Raw genomic sequence first — 2,826 nt, 5'->3', positions numbered from 1 at the left:
CGTAATTACGTGTGCGGCTACCAAGAACGTAAATACGTGTCTCTCGTCAAACATTAAGATAATATCTGGTCAATTACACATTGTTCGCGAGCATTGAGCCCCATCTGATACCAGTCTTGAGTATATTTTAAAGAGACTAAAGAGTTTATATAACTTAAGGTGTTTTTTTCATTTTTAAATTAGGTTGAAAAAGAAAACTAATGATCACTTAAGTATGATGTAATTAACATACAACTTTGTTATACCATGCCGTAAAGATATCAGGTTGCGGTACCTTATTTAATATTAAATTCTCACTGTCCGTGTGAACACTTGGTGGTCAGTCATAACCTATGACCGATATCCGTATTGTGTAATGGAAGATTGTAAGCACACAAAAATTATAAGATAGGATTAATTATCAACGTGTTTTTTTTTTAAATTTGTTTTCGCGAGTTATCTATTTAATTGCAGCACAGAAATACAGGTACATAGTACATGTAGTACCCTCAGTTGTAAGATGTGTGGCGACTTTCTTGCGTACATGGCAAGAATAATGTTTAAATAGTGAAATTGGTTACGCGTTCTTCACCATAGTGCTGGCGAGTAATGGTATCATGTACCGGGCAAACAATGTACACAGTGCACAAAGGGCCAAGTACCCTGTCAACAACATGTACGACTTGTAGGTTTTCCTTGTATACTGAAGGATATGACGTCATATTGGAGACGTTACAGTGCAAAGATAACTGTATTTATGAAGCAGCAGTTCCAGGAAAAAAGGGTATGTAATACAAATCTGTCGTATTGTGTATAAATAAACAGTTCTTGTTTAGACAACTCAATAGTTTACAGCCATTCCTTATTGACGTCAGGTAAGGCGATTTTCTTTTATCATTTAAAAAAAACCATCGAAATGTTTTAAGGATATTTAGTTAGATGCAAAACAATCTCTCATGGGAAATGTATTGTATCTTTATATATATATATAGGGGACGATCTAAAAAAAATGTTTTTATTCTATATTTTCCTTCGCAAGGACTTATTTATTTATTATCTACTATATATATATATGTGTGTTGTCCATTAATAGTCACTAAGACTAGAGAGTCATCAGTTCCACAGGCACAGCTTGCTCGTTTTGGTTATGAAGGAATAAGAAAGATGTGTGGCCGATAATTGTCATTTATTTAAATGACCAATGTATATACATAAGGTTGCAAAGTTTGCATTACACCTGATTTAGTTTAAACTGTAATACATTGTGTATAACTAAAAATGCGAAGTACATTTATATCTAATAAGTACACATAATGTGAGTAATTTTAATAAGTAATGTATTCAAAGTTTTTTGAGAAGATGGCAATGTTATGGCTGTCACATATGAATAATATTTAACGTGATTACGCAATTTTAGAACATCTTGATATTAGTATTATTTTTTATTTGTATTTGTATTTTTTTTTTTGAATTTCAATCCATATTAACGATGGTATTTTTTTCTCACAGGAGTTTAAAATTAGAAAAAATACCAATGATGCATTCTCTTTGCTAAGATGTATATCTAAGTTATAGCTAAATTCAACTTTTGAAGGTATGCTACATGTTTGCATACTTAAGACTGTAAATTTTTAAAATTTTACAAAAAATGACAGTAACCTCCTGACTTTTCCTTACCTTTTTTGTGTTAGATATATGTGTAAGCAGACGATATGTCTTGATCGATATTTGACTGGACTTCACACAAGAATGAATATAACACGAACCATCAGTACCCTACAGGATATGTATTTATATTGAAATAACCAAATTGACTTGTTTTATCTCCATGTACATGAATTGCAATGCAGCACCTGATTAATACTGTAAATAATACTCAAATGCAGTTTCCATGTTTCTTCCTAAAAAATACATTCATGATAATAGTTTTGACAAAAGAAAGATTGTTCAATGATGGAGAAATATGGCAAAAGATTTATGGAAACTATATAGAGTTACGTTTTCTGGTACGTGTACTCTAGACTTATATGGTTCCAGCATAATATTTCAACAACAAATTAATTTGCAATATTATTAGTTTCATCATAGTTTGCACTTTCTTTTGCAGCTTAATTGTGATACATTAAGTGGCTCCACACTTTCGCAATTACCCAGCAAAATTCGTTAAAACTTTCATATAATGGTTATGCAACTATGTAGAGTTGATTTTATGAAAATCTAAACATTCCGATGGTTTGGGGACTTTTTTGGAAAAAATACCAAAGAAATTGAATTTTCGTCAATTTTAATATTTTTCGTTTTTTGTGTGTGTGGCATTGTTCGGAACAATAACAGCAATAATAAAATGAAAAGGAGCATTTCTAATTAACCCTACAAATATTTTATTTATCGCAAAATATGTAACACATGTTAAACACAGTTTTTTTATTGAATTTGTACGGATAAAAGTGATTAGCTACAAGCTAAAAGCAAACAGGACACAAAAATCTATACATATAGAATGGGAATATGAACAAAATATACACAACGGCTTAATAATTAATTTATTTTACATTTTACAATCACTTTGATCCGGGTGAGAGTTATCTTCCTTGAAAAAAGTCGGAACTTTTTGCAGAGGGATGACATTTAGACAATGACAGTTGTCTCTGTTTACATTTAACAAAAATGATGGAAATAAATCAAAAATATGATATCAAAATTATCAATTTATTGTTCTTTAATGGAACCAAATTACCCTCAGTCATGTACACTTTGGACATCATTCCACAGTCCGCTAACTCACGGTATATTTATAATTACATGTCAGGTACATATGTGACCAGAGGCTATCGCATGGTATGCCGT

The 2,826-nt window shown here is 31.1% G+C and overlaps 1 protein-coding gene across 2 annotated transcripts in view; it reads left to right on the top strand.

Annotated features, from left to right (window-relative positions):
• The first annotated feature begins 415 nt into the window (after positions 1-415).
• The window catches only part of LOC110462086 (patched domain-containing protein 3-like), a 7,104-nt gene continuing 4,693 nt past the window's right edge, over positions 416-2,826 (top strand). Inside the window, exon 1 of one of the 2 annotated variants that reach the window (XM_021515912.1) lies at positions 416-763. In XM_021515912.1, coding sequence (XP_021371587.1) covers positions 692-763 — 72 coding nt within the window. In that variant the 5' untranslated portion in view covers positions 416-691. Of the gene's footprint in view, positions 855-2,826 lie in introns of both variants that reach the window. The other variant, XM_021515913.1, reaches the window with a different exon arrangement.

Source organism: Mizuhopecten yessoensis, unplaced genomic scaffold (assembly GCF_002113885.1).
Source record: "Mizuhopecten yessoensis strain PY_sf001 unplaced genomic scaffold, ASM211388v2 scaffold10745, whole genome shotgun sequence".
In the NCBI taxonomy this organism is placed as follows: Eukaryota; Metazoa; Mollusca; class Bivalvia; order Pectinida; family Pectinidae; genus Mizuhopecten; species Mizuhopecten yessoensis.
The sequence above is the reverse complement of the archived record's forward strand: the minus strand, read 5'-3'. Positions and strand labels throughout refer to the sequence as shown.